General features: G+C 40.5%; 1 protein-coding gene across 1 annotated transcript in view; it reads right to left on the reverse strand.

Moving 5' to 3' along the window:
• The window catches only part of SHQ1 (SHQ1, H/ACA ribonucleoprotein assembly factor), a 90,195-nt gene extending 62,490 nt beyond the window's left edge, over positions 1-27,705 (reverse strand). The window contains 7 exon segments of the mRNA XM_036870720.1: positions 7,255-7,382; positions 13,800-13,912; positions 20,147-20,307; positions 21,310-21,432; positions 23,110-23,174; positions 26,933-27,266; positions 27,604-27,705. Of these exon segments, the coding sequence (XP_036726615.1) occupies positions 7,255-7,382; positions 13,800-13,912; positions 20,147-20,307; positions 21,310-21,432; positions 23,110-23,174; positions 26,933-27,075 (733 nt within the window). The 5' untranslated portion in view covers positions 27,076-27,266; positions 27,604-27,705.
• Positions 27,706-27,916: the final 211 nt, after the last annotated feature.

Raw genomic sequence — 27,916 nt, forward strand, 5'->3', positions numbered from 1 at the left:
GTTAGCTAGCGGGAAGCAGCAGCACAGCACAGGGAGATCAGCTCGGTGCTTAGGATGACCTAGAGGGGTGGGATAGGGAGGGTGGGAGGGAGGCTCAAGAGGGAGGAGATATGGGGACATATGTATGCATACGGCTGATTCACTTTGGTGTACAACAGAAACTAACAAAGTATTGTGAAGCAATTATACTCCAATAAAGATCTATTAAAAATAAATCAATAAAATAAAAGAAAATTTAAGTCTTTAATCCATCTGAAAGTTATTTTTTCAAGTTTTAAGGTTTTCGTTAATTTCAGATGACGAGTTAATTGTGCCAGCACAGTCTGTTCAGTAATCCATCTTTTCCACGGTATTGAACCACTGATTTTATCAAATAAATCTGCTGCTTTTCTTGCTAAAAACTACTTCCAAGCACTTTTGGGTTTTGTCACCTGCAAATATAATATTTTTCCCCATTCCCAATAAATTACTGACAGAAGAGTGAGAAGCTATTTCTTTTTATGTATCAGTCACCTTACCAAATGTTGGCTACCCAGACCAAAAAACTAAGATATTTAATAAATGCTAATGATTAAAAAAAAACACCTTTATGTCTATATTGGGAAGGCAAGCAAGTCTAAGACTGTAGTTCCTTCCAAGTTGCCTTTAATGTCTACAATTTACGTAAGTTATCATAAAATATATATCTTCTCAAGTTAACAAAACATGAGCATTATCAGTTCCTCATTATTATACGTAGGAAGTAAAATATGTCTTGTCTTAGAGCAAGATTTACAGAGAGAGTAACAGCTAATCACATTAGATGGGCTGAGTTCCTAGTTAGTATGAGTAAAATACAGCCTACTACTTTCTTACAACAATTTTTAAAGAAACTTAAGCATCTAGATATATTGTCACCACTAAATCAGAGCGTTATCGATCTCTTCCCTGGCAAAGTAATCCTTAATTTTCCCTCCATGTCCTATCAGACAACCACTTTCAAATTCACTTGAAAAGCTGCTCAACCCAGTCACGAGGAGCATTCGGCTTCTAGTACCAGTGCATATCAGAGCACTGCCAAAAGAACTCTGAAGCCTTTTTCTCCAGGTTTTAGAACTGTCCATTACATGCAGGTCAGGACAGGCTAAACTGCTGTATCAGACAGACCCAAAATACGGTGGTTTCAGTAAGACAGAAGTTTTTCTCTCATGCTACTAATCGGAGTGAATGACCCAGGATGGGTGGGCACCAGAGTCTCCACCATATGACTTCCAGTTATGGTCCAAGATGCTGTTCCAGGTTTTAAAATTTTCCAGCCAATGGGAAAGCAGAAGAGGAGGACAAACACCTTCTTTCTAAAGACTTGATCCGGAAAGTGCACACAGCAAGCACGGCCACTCACTTCCCATCCTCGAAGACTTAGTCTCATGACCACACCCAGGCGCAAGGAAGGAAAGGAAACTCGGCCGCTAGCCAAGTGGGCATGAGCCCAGCTCTAACTCAGGAAGCCTCTTTTTAGAAGGGTTAAAAAAAGACACGTGTCTCTGACACCTTCTCAGAGACCCAAAATTATTAAACTGCCTTTTTTAATATTCCCAAAGCACTCTCTTGATACCTAGTCAAGTCCCAGTCCCTTTCTGTCTCTGCTCAACAAAAGATTGCCCTTCTGTTCACCACAACTGGGCAAAAGCCAGAAGGAAAAGAATATGATTGATTACTCCCACATAATGGTCCCTTTTCACCTATCATTTTCCAAACTCACTTTTATACTCTCTTAGGAGCCTTAAGTTTAACATGGCTTCTTTTTGCTGTAAGGCTCCCTTCCAGCACTTTTTAGCAGCCTGTCCTCTGGGGGAAAAAAATCTTAAATACACTTACTAGAAATTATGAGAAACAATATTCCTTTACTCACTAAAATACACTTAGTGCCAAAAAAAAAAAAAAACCAACAAGGTTTTGACATAAAATATGTATTTTTTTCAACCATGTTAAAAACCCTATGTTTAAAAAAAAGTTTTAAATATTTCTACAAGCATTGCTTACATAAACAACAAATAACTATGAGAATGTATTTATTTAATTTGCTGGCCAGCAATATAAAGAAATGTGTACATTTTTAAACCTAATGCAGGCGAGTGTCAAGTGAAGCATTCTTTAAAGATTGACATTCAAAAAAGAAATTCATGTGACAGATCAACTGGGTGTTGAGTGTCCCATTACGGGGCTCGTATGAAGATTTCTCAATTTAAAGAGAAGCTCTCGGTTCACTTAAAGTGGTCTGATGTAAGGAAACTGTAAGAAGGAACATTTCTTCACTACATGAAGAACGTATTATTTCACAAAGTATTTGAAGACCCCTAGAAGGGCTGAGACGGTATTCCCTTAGGTACAGTTTTGGAGACGTTCATTAGTTTAGCTAATAAGAAAGTGCCAGGTGTCCGTGACCATAGTATCTCACTAGAGAAAAAGCCTTTAGATCCTAGTTGGTTAATAAAGACTTCTGCTTCCATGGAAGTCTGAATCACACGGTAAGCGTGCCCAGAACCGCTGAACGACACATCAACTCATCCACATGTTTACTCCTTACTCTTTGGTCATCACACCTGTTCAATGATTTGTAAAGGATGACCTGGGAACTGTGGGTTCTGATGTTACATGACCCACAGGTAAGTGCTTCCACATCTCACGGGTCACTTCCCACAACCGTACACAAAAGGAAGGCCGACTTGAATGTACTCTTCTGAATTCTTGTATGCTGGGCGCCCCTAACTTTCCTTTAAAACACCACCACTGGGACCACCCTGGTGGTGCAGTGGTTAAGAATCCACCTGCCAATGTAGGGGACACGGGTTCGATCCCTGGTCCGGGAAGGTCCCACATGCCGCGGAGCAACTAAGCCCACACGCCTAGAGCCTGGGCTCCACAACAAGAGAAGCCACTGCAATGAGAAGCCTGCACACCACAACAAAGAGTAGCCCCCGCTCGCCGCAACTAGAGAAAGCCCGCGTGCAGCAACGAAGACTCAACGCAGCCAAAAAAAAATAAGTAAAATTAAAAATATATATATATATAAATAAAATAAAATTTTAAAATTAAAAAAAATAAAACACCACCACCTTTTTCTGAGTGGTTTTGAGTTCCATTTTGGCCTAAGTACTTCATTAATAATACACAGAAGTATTTAAATTCTGAAATTCAAAGAAACCAGAGATCATAAATAACAATAACAACAGCCTGGGAAATCACTAGAGAAACCAAAAGTCTGAGCTCCCCCAAGCCTTTTTTATTAGAGCTGTAAATAATATCACCCAAAGGGGATCTTGGGGAGGTTTGCACACAGTCAGGTCTAACCAAGCAGCAACGCTAGAAATAACTACAGACACGGTGCCAGCAATACTTGGATGATTGCCACCACAAGTAACATTTGTCAAGCATTCGTATGACTTAGCTACACAACAAAGCAACTTTGCTATATATTGATAGTTCACAACATTTCAGTTAATTATACCTCTATACATAATCTACAGTCAAACAAAAGCCAGCTTAAAGCTCAGTTCATTTGGGGAAGAAACTGGTGCCCTAACACTGAAGCAAAGGGCCCAGGACCAACTCCCAACATGAAAAGCCCCATCAAAACATTTGAGGACTACCCAGGGGCTCCCATCAAAGTGGAAAGTGACCTTGTCACTTCACTTCGAACATCACCTCGTTTTGTTACTTTTAAGTCTTCTCTTCTGCCTAATTCCCCTCCCAAACATCCCTGTCTTCCATGGGTCAACAATTAAATCATCCATGAGCTGGCTCCTCTCAGAGGAATGCAAATGCATTACGTTGTCCACTTTCTGGAAACAGATCAAGGGAATCAGAAGAAAATGTGCTGCATTCAAACCCTTGGCCCACATGGGCAGCTCCACAGTGCTGCAGCTTTCAGGGCTGATGCTGACAGCTCTGCAAACACCGGTGCCAAACAGGATGTCCCTGGTAGGAAGTTCATTGACTATAAATGTTATGTGGTGTCATAACAAGCAATCGTGTGCCAAGATTCTTGGGCTGAGATTAACCACTGAGAGACAACATGGGAAATGCGGGAAGTCCATCCTCGTGAAACCAGAGCTCAGTGGGAGTACAGCATTTAACACTTCCATTTACAAGCCTTTGGGGAGGAAGATCCAGATCATTACAAAATTGAAGATGGCAATGAAAGTCTCCGTGTTGTAACTCAGGGCGACGATGAAAACGACAAGAGTCATAACCTTGTCTTTGGCAAGGCAAAGACGGGGGGCAAAGTTCACCACCTAAGGCTTATCTGGAAATCAAGACAATCCAGCTTAATATTTTATGAGGAGGAACCAAAGGTGCACCCCTCACCTGCACCATTATATATGCCTGGCAACGTGCCACTGCAGTGACAGAGAGGAAGGCCTGGGAGGCAAAGAAGAAAAAAGAGGAAGAGGAGGGAGGGAAAAACTACAGCAGCATCACGCGGCTTGAGTGAGCTGAGAACTTTAAGGTTTATTTTTTGGTTTATTTCTTTTTTCTCCTATTCGAGCCTGGTTCGACACACTTCAATTCATGCCTCCAATTCTGGGTGTCTCAAATATTTGAACAAGAGAAAGAAACTGAAAGAGGAATCATGTTAATGAAGTTCCCCTTAAAGCTGTGTAAATGTATAAAAATTATGATTTCAAAAGGAAGCCAGTCAATTCCTGGCTCTCCTGCCACTGATTTACTCTATGATGACAATTTCCAACACTTACAGTATGCTAAGGTTTTTTTTTTTTTTGTTGTTTTTTTTTTTTTGTTTTTTTTTTTTTGTTTTTTTTTTTTTTTTGTATGCTAAGGATTTTAAGTATATTGTCTAGTTCAATCCTCATGACAACTCTATGAGGTAGGTACAGGATTTCCACAGCAACCCAGAGAGGTTGCAAAGTCACACAGCCAGCCTGTGGAGGAGCAAGGCATTAAACCCAGAAACCCATATTTACCTTCTATGCATAACCTGATACTTGGCACATTTACAAGAGGTACTTTCTGTACAACACAGAATGCAAGTTGTTCTACCTTTATCACATGCCCTTGCTGTTTTTAAAGGTGATTCTTAGAATGAATCACCATAATAGCTAGCAGAATATGAGTGTGCCTGAAGCACCAGTCTGGACATATGCCACAGGTCAGATAAAGGGTCAGGAAGGCCAATGGTTAAAGGCATCGACTGGCTTAACCTTCTGTTAAAATTACACATAGAGAACTAACTCAAAGCACGGCTGACACAGAAAACAGGACCTAGAACAAGCTGCAACTGATCAAAGCAGAGCAAGTTAAAAGTTAAATCAAAGGTAATGCCCGTCTCTTGATTTTTAGGGCAACTAGCGCACCCTTGTGGACAGAAAATTTAACTACACAACCACCAATTCCTCCCCAGACCATTTCAGTAAAATACTGAACCCAAACTGGGGAAAATGATTCACTAGAGAGCACTGATGATTTAAGTTTGAGCAAACTTTCTGAGCAGATCCATATGGCATATACAGTTAACTATCTAAATTGTGTTAACAATCTCGTACCTGAAAATTTGCCTACATGATATGGGAGGTCTCTGAAAGATTATTAAACTCAAATCAAATATAAAACAAAGGATTTGTCAAAAACAATGTAAACAAGAGTCATTATTTATAAATGAGTTTCCATTGTGCAATATAGAGTCCATTCCAAAAAATTACAGTGGCAATTTTTCAACCTGGTAGAGATCACCTAAACTCTAATGAAACCTAATTACAAAAATATTTACTGCAATATTTATTTATTCTACAAATATTTATTGAGTACCTATTACATAACAGGTTCTTTCTAGGCTCTAGAAATAGAGCAAATAGCAGGCTATTGCATTGCTATGCAGAGGATCAAAATATTGTGCTGCAACAGCTACTTCAGAATGAGTGGTCAAAGAAGACCACTGCAGAACCCTGTAAACAACCCGAATGCCCACCAGTGGTAAACAGACCACATGGCCACTAATCGTGACACAAATATACAACAGAACACTAGGCAGGCATTAAAAGCCTCAGGTAGGACTGTAAGTGCTGATGGAAGACGTACAACATACACTACAGACTGGAGAAAGCAGTGAGAAGACAGTGTATATGAATCTATGTGTATACATTTCTTAAAGCAAATATTTAGATGTCAGGATATGCATTAAAAATACCCCAAATTGTTTATAGTGATTACTTTCAAGAAGAGGAATTTGGAGTGGGGAAATTCTATATTCCATTTAATGTATTTGTGTGTGTGTTTGTGTGTGTGTGTGTATTCCTTTCATTTAAACACTAAATTTGGGGGGGGGGGTAAAATTGTTCATTCTCAAATACTGCATAGAATACTTTTAAAATTTTAATACATATACTTTTTATTATATAATTTTCAAGTATACAACGTTAAAATTCAGCATTTGTATATACTACAAAGTGATTTGTATATACAAATACTGATGTGTATATACAAATTCAGCATTTCTATATACCACCACACCACAAGTCTAGGTGTAGTATTTTTAATATATAATTAAAAGCTTAATCAGTGTAACAGAAAACACTGACCTATTATTCTTGACCTATTTGAAATCGTTTTAATTCTAATTTACAGACTTAACACACCAACCTCCCACTTAGAGAAGGTGTTAATAAAATGCCCATCTAAGAAATGACTCTGTGTATAACATTTGGTTTAATATTAAATATGGCACAGCAGTCTCTTGTGGCTCATAAAACCCCCCAGCTCAGCCTTCACTGGTAAAAACTGGCTCACCTGCTCTCTGTAAGGTACAGAAAGGAAGATAATTAGTTCTGCTTCCACATGAAACCACATGTGAAAAAACTAGGAAGAACTTATCAGATTCATTCAACAGACAAAGGGATTGAAAACTGGGTCTCTTTTCACCATTTCTAATACTCAAATGCCCTTGCCACAGAGGAATAGTCAGATCTCTCAAGCAGATTATTCAACAACTACAAATATCCTGTTAGTGTCCCTAAATTTGATAAAAATACTAAAAATTTAAAAAAATTTTTAAAAACCCCAATGATTCAAAAGTAAAACATATTCCAAAAGAATTTTCCAAGACAAATAAATGTAATTATTGAGTGGCATTTCCCAGTCTGGGATGAAGATCCATTTCCAAAATTAGCAAATCAAAATAATACCTTCACTCTATGAGGCAATTATAATTGTGTGCTTAGGAAAGGCAGTAAACAAATGACCTAATTTTGAGTTTCTTACCTAACGCAGCAAGATTTTCTTGTTCCTGACTCTTTCCCAAAGAAGCCATCATTTTTGAATACAGATCAATCCACCAAGGACTATACTCCAAAACCTGTTTAACTGCCTCATCTTCAAAAAAGTCAGCTCTGGAAAAAAAAAAAATATGAAGGGGCTTATTACACAGAATTAGGCTGGTGTTCACTTTTTAAAATTTTACCTTAACTCATCACATCTGCACTAGAAATATAGACTAAAAGTACATTTCAAGGAAAGACTGAGCACTGCTATTACTTTCGTTGTGGTTACTAATGGTCATAAATTAAAAGTAAGCACTGGACTAAAGGGATATTTGACATCTGTGATCTCTCTAGACAGAAAGTACAGAGAAGACCAGTCCCCTTCTGAAGTCCCATGCCCTGTACCACAGCCATGTGGGATGAAGTGAATCTGAACACACAATGGACTGAAGCCTAGGGCTTGTGCGAGGTTTGCAAATATCACAGATTTTTGTAAGGTTATAGTTAAAGGAAAGCATCTTTTAACTCTACCAACAAAAAATAAATAAACACATGAGAAGATTTGGATACTACATATCCACAGATGTCACACACACACACACACACACACCCCTTATTTTTTAGCATGTGCACTCATGTTTCCTTCCATGATGCAATCTATTTTATTTAGCTATGCTAATCTTAATAGTTCCTTAATTTAAAACTATTGCAAAAGATAAAAGCAACCTTTGTAGAGAACAGAAAATTAATTTTCCCGCACTTTACTTTCTCAGTTTTAACTAGAAAAATAACCGCTACATTCAAAATATACTCTTGGAGGACAGTTATTCAGAAACTATACGGTCTTGCACTCAAAGTCGGAAACTGATATTCTTGGGAAAAGAATGACAAAAAGTGTAACTCATGGTGGAAAATTCATTTATATTTCAGGTAATTAGAACCTCAAGACACTGGCTGTTTTGGTAAATTGGATTTCCTAGCTCACAGTTTTGTGACCTTAAATATTTTTTCTTTCAACTGAGATATTGAAATTTTTTTTTAATTTATTTATTTTATTTATTTTTGGCTGCGTTGGGTCTTCGTTGCTGCGCACAGGCTTTCTCTAGTTGTGGCGAGCAGGGCCTACTCTGTTGCGGTGCGTGGGCTTCTCACTGCAGTGGCTTCTCTTGTTGTGGAGCACGGGCTCTAGGCACACGGGCTTCAGTAGTTGTGACTCGCGGGCTCTAGAGCGCAGGCTCAGCAGTTGTGGCGCACGGGCTTAGCTGCTCCGCGGCATGTGGGATTTTCCTGGACCAGGGCTCAAACCTGTGTCCCCTGCATTGGCAGGCGGATTCTTAACCACTGTGCCACCAGGGAAGTCCCTGAAATATTTTTAAAATTAGAACGATCACAGATAACTTACTGAGTTCTTTGGACGTGCCAAGCACTGCACTAAGTGCTCTTCATCAATTATTTCCTGGAATCCTCACACGACCCCCATAGGCAAGGGGTGCTATTAATACTCCCCTTTTAAATGAGTGGAAACTGAGGGTCGGAAAAATTGTATATCATGGTTAAGGTCAAAGAACCAGTAAGAAGTGTGGCCACAATTTGGATCCACTGAAGTCTCAGTCTGAAACCCAAGCTATTAACTAATACAAACATTCCATTTTTATGACTGAGGACATAAGGCACATATTGGACAAAACTGAGCAGCAATTATCTTGAAATAGTAATTCTCAATATCACTTCCCGTCAGGATCAGGCTGCTGCCCAGGACTCTGGCCTCGACAATTCGGTGGACCGCAGTGCCCTCTGCTAACATGGGATGTTAGCAGACACGACTGGACAGGGAATGGCTTCTGCTTTGGGATGGGCTGTTTGTGTCCTTGCAGGACATACAAACAGAGACCTGTCCAACAGGCGGTCAGACATGCAAATCTGATGCTCAAGAGAGACACCTAGGAGTCCTGAGCATTCAGACAGTTACTGAGGCCAAAGAAGAGGACAGAACGCCCAGGGAGAAAGAAGTGGCACAGTGAGAGGAAAGGGCGTCGAAAGCTGGAGTACCAAGGACATTTAAGTCAAGGGTAGAAGAAGAAGAGCCCATCTGAAAAGACGCTGTTTTCTCCCCAGGAGAAAAATAATGGGGAAAATTGCTTCTGTAGAACAGTATCTCTGCCACCTTCATGCCCTGCCCCGCAAAAAAATTTCAAAGTGTTTTGAGTAAAATCTCACTAATACAGTCCCTCATCTAAATTGGGATGGTTTATTCTTTATGATGCCCAAGATCTGAAGTCAACTGATGTTCTACTTTCCCGAATAAATTATTTTCAACTTTTTAAATGCCATTAATTCAACGAGCATTCACTGAGGGCCCTCTATATGCGGGGTCGGGCAGACGAAGATCAGTAAGACTCACCCCCTGCCCTTCAGGGCATCACAATTTAACGGGAACCACAGACACAAACCCAGAGTGTTACAAAACCATGCAGTAAAAACAAGATGAGCTATAACACACGAGCAGCTCCTATGCCAACTTGGAAGGAAGGGTGCCGGGGGTGACAACTGAGCCCAGCCTTAAAGGGTAAGTCAAAGTTTTTCAGGGAAAGTGGGATGGGGTGGGGAAATAGCCAGCAAAGGGAAACCAGGAGTAAAAAGTGTGTGAGAAGCGGTGTAGTACAGGCGGGGAGATGCAAACATCCGTCACCGCCATAGTATGAAACGTGGGCAGGGGGTGGCAAAAGAGATGCTACAGAGGCAGGTGGCGTCCAGATCACAGAGAACTTTCTATACATGCTAAGGAGTTAGGAGCTTATGCTGTAGGCAAAGGAGAACCCAGTAAGGGTTTAAGCAGATTTTCACTCTCAGTACCTAAGACATCATGCTGGTAGTCTTATGGTTGATGGATCTGCAGAAGTGCAGGCTGGAATGAGAGATGCCAGCTGGGCGTTAGGGGACAGCGGCAACAAGCCAGACACAGACGAGGGCCAGGAAGAGATGGAGTGAAGGACAGAGCAAGGAGATAAACGGTACAATTTCAGGACTGATTGAAAGGGTGGGATAAGAATGAAGTCAAAGATGAACCCCAGGTATCTAACCTGGGTGACTGAGATGAAAAAAAGGGCATTCCACCAAGCAGAAAATTCAGGAAGACTTTACAGGTAACATGATGAGTTCGATTTTTGAATATGTTGAAACAAAGGAGTCAGTGAGATGCCCAGTCGCTCTCTAAACCCTTAACCTGGCTTTTCTTCATAGCACTTATCACAGTCCAAATACTATCCACTTCCCCACTAGAGTGTAAGCCGCATGAGGGCAGCTACCTTGTATTCACCACACTCTCCTTGCTGTCCGCAACACTGCCTGGCACGGAAGTCATTCAAACAAATATTTGTTGAACAAAAAAGTACATACGTGAAGGGATGAATAAGTGACATGTTTATCCCAGGGCTTTTTCCTAAGGTTACTGTTTTGAATAAAGAGCCACCTTGGAAGCAGATGATCCTCTTCTCAGCCTTCCAATTACTACTTGTCATTTTGAGATTTCCTCAGTAAATCCAGAACCCGGATCAGTCTATCATCTTCTTTAACAAATGTACAGCACTGTACATTACAATTTTACTTAACACCCCGGATTAGGAGGTACCAACTACTATGTATGAAGTAAACAGGCTACAAAGATATACTGTACAGCACAGGGAATATAACCGATATTTTTAATAACTTTAAATGGAGTATAATCTATAACAATTTTGAATCACTACGTTGTACACCTGAAACAAATATAATATTGTAAATCAACTATACCTCAATAAAAAAATAAACAAACAAATAAATAAAGAAGGCCTTCTCTTGTTCCAAAGAAAAGGCACCCCAAATGCTATACGATCATTTTTGTCCCTTTTCTTATCTCATAAGATATTTTGAATGTTGACTAAATTCTTTTACTTTCTCCCAAAGAAGGAAATAAATGAGATTTTATGAACTGGTTGAAGTAAAAAATATGCCAACAATTAAAAAACACTTTGCCTGGGAAGGAAAAAAAAACACCACTCTCAGCAAGAGAAATATGAAAACTTAGCTATAATAAGCAAAAGGGAAAGGACTATGAAGGAATGTTTCAAGATGCCTTCAACATATTTTACTGTAAAAATAATACGCAAAAGGAATCATAAATGGTAAGAAATGGATAGTAAAAAAAAATAATTGTTTATGGGTCATCTATATGCCCAGCATTCTGCTGGGCTGCAAAACATAGGGGGCAAAAAAAATCACACACTGGTACCCAGACTTTACAACAGAGGATTTTAAAAACAATAATAATCTGAAGTCATTTATATATGCCTTTGAAATGTGTAAATTTTTGTATATAGTCAATTTACCTTTCTGCTTTAGGATGAAATTAAAATTAGTTTTCCTTAAGCTCCTAAAAAATCCGACAACATGAAGAGACATCATGACTTGTGAGGACAAGTCAAACAACTTGAAAATGTCATATATTATGCTAATGTAATATATTATATGTTATGTATTACACAGGCATATATATGTATTATGTATTACCCATTTACGTATATTGATATAAATGTTTAATACAATACATGCAATGTATTGTCTGCATGGTAGATAAGAATTTAAAATAAACTTTTTCTTCCACTGTACTAACCATTAAGAACAACAAAAAAAGCACTGAGCTAAAAAAATTTAATTGAAAATTTAAAAGAATTTTGCTTGCACTTCATTTAATATAATACATTTGGGTGGTCAGTCAGCTAATATAAATAATGAGTAACGCAAAAGTGACAATTAGCCAAAGTCTTATTCCTACCAGAAAAGTAACAAAGAACCTTTACCTCCAGACACCCATTCTCCAACTTGCCCGTGACTAAATTTAAGCCACTCGTGTAAAAAAAACTCTTCCTGGAGAGATGCGAAGAACATTTCATGCATACTATTAAAGAAAATGTGGTTTTCTGGATAAAGAACCAGAAGATGGAGAAAAATAAGGGCTGCTTCTAATATCCCACTGCTAAGTATAAATTCCAATTTCTTAATTCTCTCAGGCCATATCGCTATACTTCGAGTTTTAGAAGAGAAGAGATATGCAGTTCTGTTAATTAAGCTCCCTCCCACTCGAAATTTCTGTCTTGTAAAAGCTCAATCTGTTTTCATGCTTGCCCGGGAAACTTGCTGACAATGAAATTTTTCTGCTTTAAATATTCAGCATGATTTTAAATGCGTTTCTTCAAATTATTCTTCAGTGGACCTTTAAAATCACAATTGGAGAGATAAAGGTAATTAGAAATGGCAATGTAAATGGAGTTGAATCTCCCAGATGTCCTCCAAAATATAACCCACCCTGCTCTTACTGAGCTTCCCTCGGGACGTCGAAGAGTTCCCCCATTCATCACTACACATCACTCAGCCCATGTGCACATCACAGGATATATTTCTGCCATTCCAATTAGTCTCCCACTGTGTCACAGGAGACAGAATGTTAATCACAAGAGCAGCAGCAGTTAAACTGAAATAGTGTATATGAAAAGGAAATACAAAATGACAAAGGGAAAGGCTCTTCAAGTCCTGGCCGAGCCACTTAGTAGTGGTGTGACCTTGGATGAGTCCCTTAACCTCCTTTCCTCAGCTGTTGTGAAAACTGAATTAAATAATCACACGAGAGCACTTGACAAGCTGAGAGCACTATACAAGTATAAGGGAATACGATGATGATAGCTGCATATATAACAGTTCAAAAATCGTGGGCCCAGAGCTTGGGAAGAATAATAATTGAGGTCTACATCAAAACACGACTCACATCCTAGGAAAGCCACCGAGTACCCACAGAGGCCCGGGGACAACCACTTCCTTGAAAGAAGTGCTGCTCTCGTGGCCGATGAGAGACATCACAATCTTTCCGAGGCAAGTGATTATCTACTTACCCATTAATTATATTCGTTCCTTAGACAAATATAAGCCTGATAGAGACACATGACGGCTCAAGACACAATTAATGCAGGTGGGAAATACAGCAAAACTTAAAAATAGGTTTTATTTATATCCTACCCTAATGAACAGTTATTTGTTAATTTGAAACAGATCCTCGATTACAGGTGCCAGTGGATGAAAGTGTTGGGAAAACCCTGGATCAGCCAAGAAACGTGGGACATGTAGATTCAAATTCTTAAAAGAAATTGAAACATGTTTTCAATTATATATACCATTAATCACAACAAAGAGTCTTCTGAAAAGAATGGTACATATTCTCATGAATGCAATGTTCTATTTTTAAGTTTGGCGAGGAAAAAACTCAAAGTACATCAAAAGACTTCTCTGGTGCTGGAATGAGGTAATGAAAAACAGTATCTTACAAAGATCACAGAGGTATAACAGTTGTAGGTTAATTCAAATGTCAACTAAGGTTGTGAGCCATCACTAAATTCTAGAGTCCAAAAAAAGCACATACCTAACAGTTAAAAAGATACTCAAAAAATTTTTAAATACTCAACGTCAAGTAAATTATTCAATCCTCAAAAAAAAAAAAAAAAAACAACCCTCAATACTCACAGGTAATGATCTGGATCAAACTTAGCCAGCTCAGCAGCCAGGCGCTTCTGCCTTCGTTCGGCTGCAGGGGTGAAATCTGGATCCTTAAGATCGATAACATCACTCAATTCATCCTAAGAACACCCGGAAAAGAAAGAATAATTGCTATCTCCTATTTTAGCCGTGAAAAATCTCATTTTGGACAAAATGCCCAATCACAGGAAGAATCTAATTGATCGGTAAGCCGTGATACCACCTGTGACATTGAGATTCGAATCCAGCAAATGTTTGTTAGACACCTACTACTTGCCAGGCCCTGTTAGAAGCTTTCACATCAATTATTTCATTTAATCCTTAAAACAAACAAACTGGTTAACACAGATTAAGGCTATAAAAGTTTAACATGAAAAACAGAATAATCCTCTGCAAGCAAACAGGAACATTTAATTCTGCATTCATTCCCCCATTTACTCCCAGAGATTTGAAAGTTATGAAAGGCAAGTTGAAATAAATTTCTAGACCCAAGACAGAGCTCCTGCTGCCAGGGGTGCCACAGTCAGCAAACCAAAACTTGCTAACTTCCGTGTCCCTGTAAATACTCGCCTTGAACAGAAATGCAGGCTATCCAGTCGAGCCCCCCAAGGCCAAGCCAACTCTGGGCTCTGTCCTTATTTCCTTGTCCCTTCTCACCCCTAACGAGAACTGTTAAGGGCAATTTTGATAGATATGACTTTCCATTTGAAAATTTACAAATCCAATCCCAAGTAATATTCAACCTTACTGTAATCATCTTCACCTGGATGAATACATACTGCTATATGGCATGTTTCCTAAGCCCAACCCTACAGAAAACAGGTGTATTAGTAAAACCACCTACAATACCACATGGTCTTTTTTCTTTTGATCAGAATTATGAAGGAAAGAAACTTTGTACAATGCAAATACTCCTAAAGCTCTATCTTCTTTTCTTTCTTCAGTCTGCCCATTCCTACTACCGACCGCAAGGGATAAGTAGGCAAACCGGAAGCAGCTTGAAGACTATGAGCTGAAAAGAAGTCAAGGGAAATAACTTGGTAGACAGTTGTGAACGCAAACCATTAGAACAGACTTGTAAATTGAATGGTAGGTTAGTGCCTAATACCCAGGCTTAAAGTTGACAGCTATAGCACAGCAAAATCACTACAATGAAACCAGCTACACAGAATCGGCCAGGGAGACTAGGATACAGAACTCCGCACACAATCGTAATTTCTGCACTTAAAAAAAAAATCTCTCACCCCATCACAATCCACTGAGCTCAAGTAACATCAACAACATTTAATACAAGCACATTCTAGTACAACGAAGAGGCCCAGGGAACTTTTTGGAAGTCACATCCAGAACATCTTAATACTTTTTAAGTACAAACATTCTGGGCAAAAATCAGATCACTGGCTGTCCCCAAACTTAGAAAAGTTTGCATTCCAAAAGTGCTTTTACAATTTACTTTTGGAAGACTCGGAATGTATTTTCCTATAGACATACTATGATAAATAACAGAGATTCTCGGGGCAGCCCGCAAGTTTATTCAATGCAAAATAAACTGTAAATAGAGCACTCACAACACAAAGTGTACAAGCGTGCAGCAAGGCTTCCATGGGAAGACGCTCTCAGAGCTCTGGTTTCACCCATCAGAAGCATCTCTCCCCTGAGCAGGACCACCTGGACGCTTCCTCGCTTCTCTGCCTCCTCACCTGCCCGGCATCGGCCCCTCAGCCACAGAGCCAGGCGGGGGGTGATGCGGGCCTTGCGGGAGCCGAGGACTCCCCTCCGCTGGACGAGCACTCGGAGCCGCTTCCTGCCCGGGGGGCCCCAAGTCCCTCTCCCCAGCAGCCTACAGTCCCCGGGTTTGTTTCCTCCTTCGAGCCCCAAGGAGTTCCCTGCCTCCTGCCCACCACGACACACACACGTCTGAACACAGCCTGATGAGGCAGAAGAACTGTGACTCTGGAGTTAGACAAAGTGAATCTAAAAGCCAGGTCCAGTCTAATTGTGCAGCCTCTCTGAGCCTCAGCATCCTCACTGTGAACAAACTACACACGCCTCCGTCACAAGGCTGGGACTACTTTCCTCCTGCTGCCGTAACAAACTGCCACAAATGTGGCTTAACACAACACAAACGTACAGGTCTAGAGGTCACAAGTCCAAGGTCAGTCTCACTGTGCTAAAACGAAGGCGAAGGCAGGGCTGGTGCCTTTTCGGACGTTCCGCGGGACCGTGTGTTTTTCTGCCCTTTCCACCTTAGAGGCCGGCTGTCCTCACTCCTGGCCTGGGAGCCCCCCCTCACAAGGCTCCTTCTCCCTCGGCTTCCGTCATCATGCGCTTGCTTCTCTGTTTTCACTTTGACTCTCTTGCCTCCCTCTTGTAAAGACGCTGTGCTTAGATAGGGCCCACCTGGATAATCCAGGATAATCGTCCCATCGCAAGATCCTCAGCCTCATCGCGTGTGCGCAGTCCCTTTCGCCATGTAATTAGTACGTGGGGGTCAGTACGTGGACATCAGGGGTGGGGGTGGGGGACAGCATTCTGTCTCCCATAGGCTGTTAGAAGGGTTAAATGAAGTAGTATGAGCAAGGCGTTAAGTACGGCGTGTGATCATTCAAGAACGTCAGTTTCTTTCTCTCTGACTCCCTGCTCCACTGCTCTTCCCGGTGGCTCAGGGGCTGACTTCCTATTGAGAGCACACACTCTCCCTCCTCTTCAGCTTCCTCACTTGCAAGTAGTAAGAAAAAAAAAATCGGGGAGCCGGGGAGGATTATAATGTCCTGCTTCATCATTTCACCTGGACCAGATACAAGGTCAACAACGGGGTATAATCTTACAGGCTCACATTTCAGAGGATAACAGGACCAAAGCAACCCCAGGCATTTCAGAACCCTAACTGCACCAAGAAAAAACCCAGACTCTTACCATGGCTCAAAGCTCTGCAGAATCTAGCTGTTGTCTTGTACTTCAACCTCATCTCCTACCTTCCCCCTCCGGCTCAAATACACAGGAGCCACACACCAGACTTCTTGCCATTTCCGGAACACTGAGTCTCTGCGTTTACAGCACCCTTCTCGTCATTCAGGACTCAGTGCAAATGTCGCCTCCTCCAAGAGGCCTTCTCGGGGCCTCCTGGCCAAAACAGCACCACCTCGCCCCGGCTCTCACATCACCCCCTTCTCCTTCACTTGTATCTGAAATTATCTTGTTGATTTGCACTTTATACAATTACTATCTGTCTCTCCACTAGAATCTTCCATGAGGGCAGAGATCTGGTCTATCTTCTTGCTTACTGTACCCCCAGCACCGTGCCTGGTGTTCAGTTTCAAATTGCTCATTCAGCAAACAGCGGGTGAGGGTCTGCTCTGGGCTAGATGCTGCTCTGGGTGCTGGAGACCTGGAAATAAACATACAGACAAGGCCCCTGCTCCCGTGGGAGTGAGAATTCAACAGCCAGAAGAGGATTCTCCCCCTCCCCACCAGCCTCCAGACTCAGGGCGTCCACACGGCTGCGCAGCTCGTGCCCCGCAGAACATGAACGTCCACAGCAGTGCAGGCCCCGCCCAGGCCTGTCCTTCGCACGATCATCCACAGCGGCCCTGTGCCCACTGGACCCTCAAGAGAAACTGGAACAAACTAAAAAGTGAAGTTAGCTTGGGGTAGTGAAGTCAGTCAACCAAAGGGAAGGAAGAAAAGAGGATGAGAAACGACACACTACAGCAGGGTGAAAGTGATTCTCTTTCTGTTTTGAAAGCATTGCTAAGGTCACTGCTAGGAGAGCTATTTAAAGACCGGAGACTCTAGGATTGTTGCTGCTGGCAGCCACTGTCACCAGGAGCCTGCTGTGAAGCCCTGACTTGGAGTGGCCAGGGCAGCTTTCCAAAGGCGCCCTGTGGCTGGCAGCAACTTCAGAAAAGAGACAGAGAGAGAGAGAGAGAGAGCGCACGCACACGTGTCTGTATGGGGAGGGGGGTGACAGAGAATTTGTTTCAGCACACATATTTTTATTTCCGTCTCAGTATCAGTATAAAATACAGACAATCACAAGCCAACCCTGTGTAAATGGCTGGTGGGAAAAAAAATATGAAGGACTATACCTTCTCCCCCAATAAAGGGTTAAATTATTCAATTCAGAGAAGATAGCTGGGTATTGGAAATATGGGTGATGTTTTACTTTCTTTGTTATATTGTACTTTCATAATGAATACGTATCACTTTTATCATCAGAGAAAAATGAAGCTTTATTTCATTTAAAGGGGTGGTGGTGGAAAGAGACTAAAAATACTAGTAAAATATGAGTAGTCAGCAAAACTTTATGGATATTTTCTCATCCAAAGGCAGCACAAGAGAAACTATAAACTTGTGAGAAAACATTTTCTCACTATTTGAGAAAACAGTGGTTTCTTAAACACATCATTTTAAAATAGATGTTCTCAAAGCTCTTATTTATGCAATAATGGTCTCAGTTTCCTCTGGCTGGTTTACTAGCAGAAAAAGGTCTTGGGTGGGGGAATAAACTAGGAGTTTGGGATTAACATATACACACTACTATATATAATAGATAACCAACAAGGACCTACTGTATAGCACAGGGAACTATACTCAATATTTTGTAATAACCTATAAGGGAAAAAAATCTGAAAAAGAATATATATATATACATATATATATATATATATATATTTTTTTTTTTTTTTTCTCTCTCTCATTCCCTTATAGCTTTAGACGGGTAATCCCAAAATAGACTGACCACAAACTACTCTCGGCCAAACAATTAAGATCCATTTGCTGTAGTTTCTGCTGTAGAAAAAACTGACTCTATTCTTACTACCTCAGAGATGACCTGGGAATGTGATTAGGGAGAGAGAATACAGAGAAACCGTAACTCAGCAGAAAAACATAAGGTTCTGAACGAAGTATCTCATCAGCAATATTTGCTCTTAAGTAACTCCCAGTTTTGTTCCCTTTAAGGAGTCTTGAGAGCATTTTACATTTCTCAAGGGCAGAGGTCTTTCTAGCATCCTATTCTTTTTGTCAAAGAGCTTTCACAATGTAGCATCTCCTTAAATTTTCTAAATGGCCTTATAAAGTAGGTGAGCAAATTTATCCCTATTTTACAAAGAGGAGACGAAACTTATTTGTGGTCAAATAACTGGCCTGCATCCGAAATCTAAACAGAGGTACAAGTGGGACTAAAACATAGGTCCTTTAACTTTCCTTAGCAGACTCAAATACGTCTTACTATCATAAACCACATGCTAAGCAGGTTTAACATCCTCTACCCAGACAGGGATGAAGTTAAAATAAAAAACTGTTTGCCACCATTTCTTTCATTTAAAAAAAATTAAGACCCCATTATGTTGTTTTCTATAATACCACATAAATAGAAAATAATCCAGACTCTCCATTCCATTCACGAAGTAGAATTTACTACATTGTTTGAGGAACAGAAATAGTAATGTCATTCCTTTTTAGCCTAACTCACAAATGATCAGATTTTAACAAGAGATTACATTCAACCCCCATCAATAGTAAATAAACAAAAGTGCCTACTGTATATCAAGAACTAAACAATTTCATCAAAAGCCACAAACCCATTCTCACCAGGAATATTCTGTCTCATTTACATATAAAACAGAAGAGACATCAAGCCACAAGTATACGATTTTCATTTTTTAGAGGTATAAAACATAAAGCTGGGCTTCCCTGGTGGCGCAGTGGTTGAGAATCTGCCTGCCAATGCAGGGGACATGGGTTCGAGCCCTGATCTGGGAAGATCCCACATGCCGCGGAGCAACTAGGCCCATGAGCCACAATTACTGAGCCTGCGCGTCTGGAGCCTGTGCTCCGCAACAAGAGAGGCCGCCATAATGAGAGGCCCGCGCACCGCGATGAAGAGTGGCCCCCGCTTGCCACAACCAGAGAAAGCCCTTGCGCAGAAACGAAGACCCAACACAGCCATAAATAAATAAATAAACCCAAAGTTAAAAAAAAAAAAAAAAAAAAAAAAAAAACATAAAGCTTTTCAGGAAGTATGATGAGAGAGGGGTTCTGTTCTGTACTTTGGAAACTTCATGTCTACAATAACAAATGAAGTGGAAAAAAAAACAGAGACCAGGAAGCCTTCCATGTGTAAGCGCAGTGAGACTGGGCAGCACAGCCAGTGCAACGGAAGGGAGTGAACGTCCGTCTAACGACTACGTACAAGGAGCTGTGGTTTGTGCTCTAAATACGTCACCTCCTACAATCTTCATAAAAAACCTCCAGGTATGAGCAGAACTGAAATTAAAATACACAAATGGTAAAACCCTTGGTATATACCGAAGTCTTTTAGAAAAACATACCTGTAACCGCTGAAACACTCCTGAGCGTAAGTTTCCAAACCCATAGCGGCACTCCGGATTCAAAGTACTTTCTGGTACCTCTTCATAGGGGGACTGTTCAATTTCCCAATCAAACTCTTCATCGTCATCTTCTACTCCTTCCTCAGAAACCTCAGAAGCACCTAAATGTGTGAAATACTAATTTGTTAAAGCATTGGATTTCCTAGGTACAACTTGGGGAAGAAAAAGTATAGGAAAAAAATGCCTGCCCATGTACCCCAAAAGACATGTATAAGGATATGAATAGCCCCGCTATTCCTTTTTTTTTCTTTAATTGAAATACAGTTAATGTACCATACTAGGTTCATTTCAGGTGTACTACATAATGATTTGACACTGGCAAACATTACGAAATGATCACCATCTGTCTCCTTACAAAGTTATTACACCACTATTGACCATATTCCTTACACTGTATATTACATCACCGTGGCTTGCTTATTATGTCACTGGAGGTTTGTACGTCTTAATCCCCTTTACCTATTTCGCCCACTCCTAGTCTCACTATTCTTATTAGCGAAAAAAAAAAAAAAAAAATGGAGCCAACCCAAAGTTCCATCAGTAGTAGGATGCATAAATAATAAATGCAATGAAAGTAAAACAGATCTCAGCCATATGTGGATAAATCTCACAAAAATGTTATGTGAAAGAAGCCAGACAGCAAACAACGCCTACTGTATGAATTACATATGCAATTCAAAAGCAGGCGACACTGAGGGTAGTGGTTACCTTGGAGAGTAAGGAGGGTGAAATAACCAGGGTAGGATTCCAGGATGTGGGAAATGTTCCATTTCTTGACCTAGGCAGTGTTCACTTTATATTTACTACACTGAATTGTAAGCTTCTGATTTTAGCTCAAGAGGCCAATATTTTGCCAAACACAGAGATGCTATTTCAATTCGTCCCAAAACATGACTGACCTACAGGTTCAAAAGAGTTGTTTATGTCTTTAAATTATGTGTCAGCAAATGAACTATTTTCACATGGTGTCACATGACCTCCTTATCTTGTCACCTGAAGTATTTTCCCCAATTTCCTGTTTGCTATATCCCTTTCCCCCTAGAAACACACAGCATTCCAAATATTCGTTTACCTGTATTTCCTCCCAAAGGCAATAAACATACCTATTTCTTCCACAAGTGGTTTTGCAGTCCTGGATTTTCTTGGTGCCAGTAGAGCAGTTAACATGTTCAGCCCTTCAAAATGCTGGCCAGGAGTTTCTTTGGGCAATCGAATGGTAAAAATTCCTTAAAGATAAATTTGTTTTATGCTTAGCTAGATTTAAAAATTCAAAGACTTCACAAATACAGTTAAGAAACAGGTATCTTGGTAAACTGTAATTCTATTACATAGAGTTCCAAAATTACGCCCTTATTATATAGTTAGTGAAAAAGGCTCAAACAAGATTTTTCAGAACCACTGATTCAGCTGTCACCTCTATGAGAAATTAATCTGTTAAAGCCACAGAATGCTTAAATCCTACCCAATATCACCTTCACCTATTTATAATATTAAAGGTTCAAGTCAAAAACACAATGGCCTGAGAAGGCAATAGCTTAGGGTTAGCCGTAGCTACTCATAAGATTTATTTCTGGACTTGGGGGGAAAATCAGGATATTTAATCCAATGAAGAATAGCAGCAGTTTCAAATATACACGAAATCTTAAATAAGGCAATGACGGCTTGATAAAGTTCTTGATATCTCAAGAGATATATCCCTAAAGTCTGTCTAACGCAGACCCAAATTCCATCTGTGTACTCCTTTTCTTTCCTTGACTGGGTTTATCAGCTTCATCTAGGCTTGCCTATGAATGGATTACATTATTCACAACTCTTACATTTTAAAACAGTTTACCTCTTTCAGTGCACTTAACCCATATTCTAATGTATAAGCTACAACTAAACCCAAATATTTCCACATATACAACCTTCTTAAACCCCCATGTACTTTCAAGATTTAATAACTTTGCTTCCGTATGCAACTTACTGCAATTAAAAGCAGATTTACTACCTAGAAAGGCAGTTTCATTATACTTTATTACCACATTAGTTATATTGTGCTATGGGTTAGAACTTTGTCATTTAACTCTTTCATCCCATCTTTCCTCCCTCACCCTAGTTCACTGAGGTCAATAAATAGTCACTGAATAAATCACACAACAGTACACAAGTTTATTCTTACTCCAGATCCAGTGACAAAGGAAAATCCAGTGGTTTCTACAGAAGGAAAATAAATGGTTTCAAGACGAGTTGAAATGAAGGGCTTATCAATTAGGAGTAGAAAATTCAATCAGCCCTTAAATGCCCCCTATGGACAGTTTCTCTCTCACCTACATGTAATTAAATTTTAAGATTGAAAATTGCACAAGAAAAAAGAATATATATATGAATACATATATATATATAAATATGAATATATATATATACTGAATCACTTTGCTGTACACCTGAAACTAACACAATACTGTAAATCAATTACACTTCAATAAAAAAATAAATTTTTTAAATTTTTAAAAAGAAAAAGAAAGAAAACTGTACAAGAAACATTCGACTCACAACTTACAAAAATCATCCACATCTTTTCTAATCGGTCACCTCCCACAATCTAACTTTAACTTTTAAACACTTACTAAATGGAGGGAGAAGTAGGAAATAAAACTTCTAGAAAGCAAAGCCAGAGTATATAACTAATTGAACTTTACTTTAAAGAATATTGTGAAGAACTTTAAAGGACTGAGGAAATTGTAATTGTTAAAAATCCATGAATAACAGGCATTGGACATTAAGAAACAATAAAAAGTGACAGGGGCAGATTGCACTTGCCATACACCTAAAGGTCCCCATAGTACATGAGATTATTATTTAACTACTCCAACAGGAAGAATCCAAAGAAAAAAAACTAACCAAAGTTACAAAGGCAATACCTTTATCTGCAGCATAGGATCCCTGCTCGCTTCCATTTTCTACAATTCTTCCAGGAAGGGTTAATCTGCAGATTTAATAAAAGGTCTCATGAAGTCCTTAAGTTACAAAGCATCATAAGGGACCATCCGTGACAGTAAACATCAACCACCGAAATCAACAATTTTAAAAGGATAATCCTAGCATTTAAATTTTACAAACTAAATAACTTATATTTCTTCTCTAGCTAAGAAGAAATCTGAGATGACTCATCTTTCTGTTTGAATAGGCGCTCGTCACTGATAAAACACTTAAAAAGAAAAGCCACAACAAATATTAGCTATCATTACTGTTATAGTTTTTTCCCTTCTGAGTGAGAGTTATTTATATATCTGGTGCCTGATACAGCATTGGTTCAATAAAACTAATATACTAATTAGCTTCCAAAAAAAAAAAAAGAATCAAGAAATGAGAAAGAATAAAGAACCAACAAAACCAACTGTTTATATTGGGCAAATTACTACTTTTAAGTAGTAAAAAAAAAAAGGCAGAAAGCAAAAGTGTTTTTCTCATATCTCATTAATTCTATATGGGGATTTCCCCCTCTTTCCTACTAAAGGACATGAACTGATTTCCCTGTTTGCAGTTTCACCCTGGGTCAGTCAGTCTTCCACTGAGGCCCCAAAAGAATTCTTCTAAAACAGAAATTTGATTGTCACTTTTCTATTAAAAAAGCTTCTATGGCTGCCTTGATACTGACTAGATAATTTAAACTCACCAGTACTACATATGAGGCCAGCTCCATTCCACTCCAAACTTAAAATATGAACCTCCTTTCCTCCCACACTCCCCTCCTCCATGCTACCTATTCTAACATCATCACCATCATCATCATCATCAAACTTGGCAGACCCCAAAAGGTCTGGGGGTTTCCACCCTACCTACCTTTGATCCCAATGTTTTCTGAAGCTACAACACATTTTCCAAACAAAAATCTCTTCTAAACTCAGCCTAAAGATTCAGTTACGAATACATTAGTTTGTTATCATGGATACAAACACTAACTTTACTCTCAGAATCTGAATTAAGTCCATTTGTGGACTTAAGTCCAAGTTGTGCCATTTACTAGCTCTGTAACTTTCTTAGTACAAGTTCATTAACTTCAAGGCTCATATTCATCATTTATAAAAAGGGAAAAATAACAGAATCTATCCTAGGGTTACTGTGAGCAAGAAAGGATAATGCAAAAAGCTTAGTGGCTAGTACAGTAGGCAAGCATTCAGAAAATGTAAACTATTATTATCATCTCCCTTTTCCTAAACTCTTTGTAACTATAGAGTTAAATTCGTAATGCATGATGGTGAAATCATATTTGCTCACAGATCTGCCTTCCCCGCTAGACTCTCAATTCCTCAAGGAGAGAGGTGAGGTTTTATCCATCTCTGATATACTGTAGCAAACTGTATTTCCAAAGATGGCCCATCGCACATCACTCCTCCCAACAGTGCCATCTATGTCCCCTCCCCTTAAAAGTGAGTGGGCTTCTGGAACTGTTTTAACCAATATAATACAGCAGAAGTGACACTGTGATTTCTGAGGTTAGGTTATAAAAGATGACATGGATTCTGCCTTGCTCCCTGGAATATTTGCTCTTAAAACCTTCAGGTATCATGGAAGTGGTGCAACTCCCTGAAGGAATCACAAACTAGACCATGAAAACAGACCACACAGGGAGGTCCTGAGACCACACGAGAAGAGATTCCCTCCTCCACCCACCCTATCAGTCCCCAGTTGCTTCAGCCCTTCCTGTCCCAGGTCTAGCCACCATGTGATTACAACTAAATTAAAGACCTCAAGCCAGAACAGCTCAGCCAAGCCCTTACCAAATTCCTAAGGCACAAAAACCAGGAGAGGGAGTTAAATGATTGCTGTTCTACACCATTAGGTTTGACTGGTTATGTGGCAGCAGATAACTGCAACAGTAAGATGCTCTTAATAAATAATAATACCTACCATTTATTAAACACATAATTACCAGGCACAGTAATAAGGATCATATATGTATTATCTCAATCCTCACATCAACTCTTTAAGGTCACTAATATTAGTCCCATTTTACAGATTAGGAAACTGAGACTAAATAACTTGCCAAAAGTCACAGAACTTTAAGTGTGCTCAGATCCACAACTCCCGAGCCTCTGCTACCCGAGGAATGGATGAATTTGTATTAAAACTACTCTTTAAATTGCTTCACACATGTCCTCTTACTTTGTCTTCATCAAAACTCCCAAACTTAAGCAAGTGGCTTTTATTTTGAAATTTTTATTGTACTGTATTTATTTTACAATCCTATCTCATTTAATCTTTTCTCTGAGCCTCTGCGTTCTCATCTCTAACATGGCTAAATAACAGAACCTACTTTGTAGGACTGTCCTAAAATCAAGTGAGATAATTTACATAAAGCACTAACCTGAAGTAAAAAGTCAATAAATGTTTGCTAACACCATCATCATCTTCTACCCATTCTTCGTGTTCTGGCTTAAATGTCACCTCTTCAGAAAGGCTTTCCCTGGCCACTTTGTATAAACCCAGGCTCCTTTTTATTCTCTATCAGTGCACTTTATTTTCCTTCAGAGAAATTACCACAATTTGTAGTTATATGTTTACTTGTTTGTTTATTGTTTTTCTCTCCCCACTAGAATGAAAACTTCGTAAGACACCACCACATCTCCAATACCAAAAACAGAGTCTGGAATATACTATGAGCTCGATAAATCAAGCGAAAGAACGAAAGAGTGAAGAAGTAGGGAAATGCAATATATTCAAATAGGTGGATTAAGTTAAGGCCTAATAGATACCTGAGCAAAACTGGTTCAGACCCAGTGAAGGAACCAGCTCGACTCAAGAGCAATGTCTGTGCTGGGAAAGTATTTAGTTGGGCAGGAAAGTTAGGCTGGAATGAGAAAGATGAGGAGAATGGATTTTCCCTCGGCGGAAAGGAGAGAACAAGGTATTGACAATGTTAAGTAAGAATAACCTGGCTGTGTCCTCTCTAAAATGGGGCTAATAATAATGCCTATCTCCATGGATCGCTGTCCAGGTAAAATGAGACAATGCACACAAGTACTTAACCCGCCACTTAACACGCACTGCTTGCCCGCCACACGAAAGGGGAGGAGAAGGGGTTAGCTGTTACCACTGCTGTTACGGTTCTTCAAGGAGAAAAATGCAAACAGACAAGTGCTGAAAGTCCCTCCCTGAGGCTTAGGGGACGACAATCACGATGAAGGGGCAAAACCAAACAGAGAAGCAGACAACGAGGAGGTGGGAGAACGAGACGACTTTGGCGTCGGCGGGGCCAAAGGCGGCGAAAATTTCAGGGAATAGGGAGCGGTCAGCCAAGAGGTCGGGGAACAGAACGTGGACTGAGAAAAGTCAAATGGACGGGTCAGCTGGGAAGTCAGCGCGAGCCGTCCCGGGGCAAGGACGACTAACGCAGAGCGAAAAGAAAACAGAAAAAGGGACAAGAACTAGGGCAACAGGACAGAAAATGGAAAGGCGATATGGTCCCAAACTCCACGTTTTACAGTGGCTCCGGAATCTCTTCCAGGCGGGGATGTAAGGTTTAAGAAGGGATGAGCTTCTGCAGCATCCAGAGCGCACGCCTGGAAGAGTTCGCTTCCTCAGCACGTGCTGCAGGGATCTCGGGAAAACGTAGTCGTGATGCTGAGAAGCGCTCTCTTGTTCTTTCATCCTCCCTCGATAAGCAGTTACTTAATGAGTGAATAAATGTATAAATGAATCCCCAAAACACGCTTTTCCCGGAGCCAGGCACCCGGAACTCGCCTGAGAAAGTACGGCTTGGCGTAGAACTTGAAGTCGACCCCCTCGAAGTAGACGTCGAACTCGGAGACCCGGGAGTAGGGCACGCGGATGGCGACAGTCAGGAAGTCGGGGTCCTGGCTAAGGTCGAACGCCGGGGTCAGCATCACCACGCAGGACTCTGGTGCCCAAGTCGGTCACCCTCGCAGCAGTCGCAGTCCTGCCACTCAAACTCTCCAAGAAGTCCCCACGCTCCGGTACCCCTTCTGTTAGGCACGGCGCTTCCGGCTCGAGGCGGAAATGCTCGTGCGTGAGAAAGGAAGTCCCGCCCCACGGCGATCTCCGTGGAGACGGGACGCTGTTAGTGGGGAGGTGGAGAAAGAACACAGTGAATGAGCCTTTGGGCGCAGAAATTGAACCCAGGGCATAACTTGGAAGAACCTGGGCTAGAGTCCGCCTTAGACCCACCAAGCCTCTTTGGAGTTTCTTAGAGATGATTTGAACATTGGCTTTGCAGGCAGAGAGACCCGCGTTTGAATCCCTTCTCTCCAATTCGCAGCTGTAAGACCTTGGGAAAGTTACAAAACCTCTCTGTACTTCAGATACCTCTTCTATAAAATGAGGCTAGAACATAGACTCGTAGAGATGATGTGAGTACAGCATGAAATTATGCATGTAAAGCTCTAACAACATACCTGGCAAGCTGTCAGTGTTCGGTGTGTTGGAGCCGTCACCGCAGTAGCCACAGAAGCATCGTTACTGTGGTTTTCCTTAGTTCTCACCTGCTTTGTCAACAATTCCCCTTTCTCCCTCTCCCTCTCCGTCTTTCTCTACCGATTTCTATCTCCTCCTTCTCCCCCTACACGTCCCTCTCCCTGTATCTTTTTCTCTCCTCTTCCTAGTTCCTATTTAAACAGAATTTTCTCGTTTAGAGAGCGCCCATCCCACTTAGCTCGTTTAATCTACACCACGAACTCCGAAGAACACGACTCACAGAGATTAAGCAAT

The sequence above is a fragment of the Balaenoptera musculus genome, chromosome 11 (assembly GCF_009873245.2).
Source record: "Balaenoptera musculus isolate JJ_BM4_2016_0621 chromosome 11, mBalMus1.pri.v3, whole genome shotgun sequence".
In the NCBI taxonomy this organism is placed as follows: domain Eukaryota; kingdom Metazoa; phylum Chordata; class Mammalia; order Artiodactyla; family Balaenopteridae; genus Balaenoptera; species Balaenoptera musculus.